Here is a 2,854-nt window from a genome sequence, read left to right on the forward strand (position 1 = left end):
TTTATTTATTTTCATGAATAGTTTATGAACTCGGTCACTTTAACAGCCTACAAGCTCACTCTACTGTTTATTGCATTATATTTTGCACTACTGTTATGATCAACTCGTCCTGTCTATTCTGGTAATTCTGGTATTGTCATTTCCACTTAATCACCTCATCAGTACATAACTGTGACTCTATATAGAACCGGTATGCACACCTTCACTTTACTAAGTTTCTCAGGTTTATACTTTATATTGCACTATTGTTTACTCTGGCCTTGCACATCCATTATCTACCTCTCATCACGTTATTGTCTTCAGTCAGCGTCCCTTTGTCTCCTGTTGGTCACTATTGAGCACGTTGCATCAGAGGTCCTGCTGCTGTTCACTTTTATATTTTTTATATAACTAGTTGTGTTAGTTTATTTTTGCTAATGTTGTTGTTTGCTGCAACTTGAGTAGGAGTGTAACGCAATTTCAATTTCTATGTATGTCCTGTACATATGCAGAATTGACAATAAAATCAATCAATCAATCAATCAATCAATCAATGTCCCTGCTGACGAAAAGCAGGCCCAAACCATGATGTTGCCACCACCATGTTTGACAGTGGGGATGGTGTGTTCAGGGTGATGAGCTGTGTTGCTTTTACGCCAAACATCGTTTTGCATTGTGGCCAAACAGTTTGATTATATAGATAAAAACAAAATCGTGGTGGACTTCCTGCCCATTTTATTTGTACCTCTGCATTAGGGGAGTGGTGGCGCAGAGGTTAGAGAGGTGGGCTTGTGATCCGAAGATCGCCGGTTCACGTCCCGGCCCCGACAACATCAAAAAAATTGTGGGTGGGGTAGGTGAAACACCCACACTTGCCCCCACCCTCATTCGCCCCACTCTGGGCCCATGAGCAAGGTCCTTAACCCCACCATGTGCTCCCTAAACAGGTCTCTCTTGAAAATGAGTTCTCGTGGCTCAATGAGACTAACCTGGATAAATAAAGGCTAAAATGAAAAAAAAAAAAAAAAAATCTGGTGTTGGCTCAGAGCTCTGCATTGGTTCAGCCAGGAGAGAATTCTGTCTAAAGCCTCTTTTACTTCTGTCAACAGAACATGGCTGACTCCTTCCTGGATGGTGACATAACCCTGGACTCCTTTATCGATGCCTACCAGAGCAAGAGGAAGCTGGCCCATTTAAGACGAGTGAAGATCGAGAAGCTGCAAGAAATGGTGCTGAAGGGCCAGCGGCTCCCTCAGGTGCCTGTCTCTTCCGCCCAACCTCAGGATGTGCCAGCAGCAACCTCCCAGCTGATGGATGGCAACGACAACTCTTCTCCTCTCCCCCAGCCCAAAAGAAAGCCACCACCTCCTCCATCTCAGCCAGCCCCTGTTCTGAATCCAGCTCCAACTCCAGCCTCCGTCCTGGATTCTCCTGTTTTCTACTCGGCATCACCATACCCCCCGATCCCTCCCAGAACAGGGCTGCCTTTCCCCAGTGTGTCCTCTGGTTTCCCCAGCCATTTCCTCTCTCAGTATCCCCCTGCTCTGCCTCAAAGGCCCTCACCTCGCATGGCCTCGCAACCTGGCTTCATTCTGCAGTAAATTGAAAGGAAAAATAATAATTTTGTGTCTTTTTCGCTACTGGAACTCCTTAGAGAACATGTTTTCAATGTCATCTGCCTTCTTGGATTTTGACTAGTCATAAAACATGAAAAAAGACCTTCAACGGCTGGTCTGGACACATTTACTGAGGCAGATCTCCGTATCCTCTAGGAATCCATGCTCACCACTAACTTGAAACCAAGCCCCCCAACTAAATACAAATGTAGATGAGATGGCCCTGATGTGTGGCTCAGCCAGAGAAGGCCCCCTATCCCTCCACAGGCTGTGAGTGATGGAAGCACCAGCCTGTGGTTCACCCACCTGGGACTTCTCAGCACTTTCAGTCTGCCGGTTGTTTCCCTTATTCTACCACGTTTCTTTAAAGGGAAACTAAAAATCCTTTTGAAAAGGATTTGAAATACGTTCATCCACAGCATGCTATTCAATATGCAAGCGAGGAGAGACCCCGATTACTGTGCAGACATTTGTTCCCAGAAATTACTCAGACAAAACCTGTAGATATGCTGTGATGTATTTTTCTTTCTTTTCTTTTTTTTTTTTTTTTTTTTACATAAAATTCTCATGGTACTTAGTAATATTTGAATTTCAACATCCTTTACTGATTTAGTACTAATGGAGTTGTGATAATATTAGCCAGAGTAGACTCTAACAAGGAGGGCTTTGGTTGGTCTGTGTCTAAAGAGGGCCCAGCCTGGTCTGGATCATGGTGGCTGACCCGTTCATCTCTGCGCCCCAAGTCAGAGGACCAGGGGACCTGAGTAGAGCCTGAGCAGTCAATGAAGGATGACTCTGGGTGTGCAGCACTCCATTTCTGATGTCTCATCTTGAAACGCCAAGCTGGGACTTGATGGGAGCATGATGCCAACAGTTCTTTGAATCGCATGCATGCTGTGTGTTTTTGTTCATCTGCCACACTGAGCACCAAAGACTTTCCACATCATTCTGTTTTCACTCCTGTATGTGTGTGTGTGTCAGTCAATGAAGCATTTAGTTCAACTTCATTAATCAAACATTTGTGATGTCAAAACACTTTTTGTAAACATGAAAGCCATAAGTCTGAGAGGAGCAGCCTGGCTTTGGGAGGAGAACTGAACTTTGGTGAGATTAATTTTTTTCCTCTCCCCTCTGGCTGCTGTGCACTGTTGAAGAGCCATGAGTGCCTACACTTCAAAATGTGTTTCATCGTGTTCTGCTGATGAATTCATGTGTTTCTGTGCTCAGCTTTAGGTGTTAAGCTCCAGTATACTCGTGCG

At 44.7% G+C, this 2,854-nt stretch overlaps 1 protein-coding gene across 1 annotated transcript in view; it reads left to right on the plus strand.

The window, feature by feature from the left end:
- Positions 1-1,862, plus strand: part of vps37ba (VPS37B subunit of ESCRT-I a) — a gene marked incomplete in the record, with an annotated part of 51,102 nt that extends 49,240 nt beyond the window's left edge. The window contains 1 exon segment of the mRNA XM_037680655.1: positions 1,087-1,862. Within this exon segment, the coding sequence (XP_037536583.1) occupies positions 1,087-1,580 (494 nt within the window).
- Positions 1,863-2,854: the final 992 nt, after the last annotated feature.

The sequence above is a fragment of the Nematolebias whitei genome, chromosome 8 (genome assembly GCF_014905685.2).
Source record: "Nematolebias whitei isolate Nwh7 chromosome 8, NemWhi1, whole genome shotgun sequence".
Lineage (NCBI taxonomy): Eukaryota > Metazoa > Chordata > Actinopteri > Cyprinodontiformes > Rivulidae > Nematolebias > Nematolebias whitei.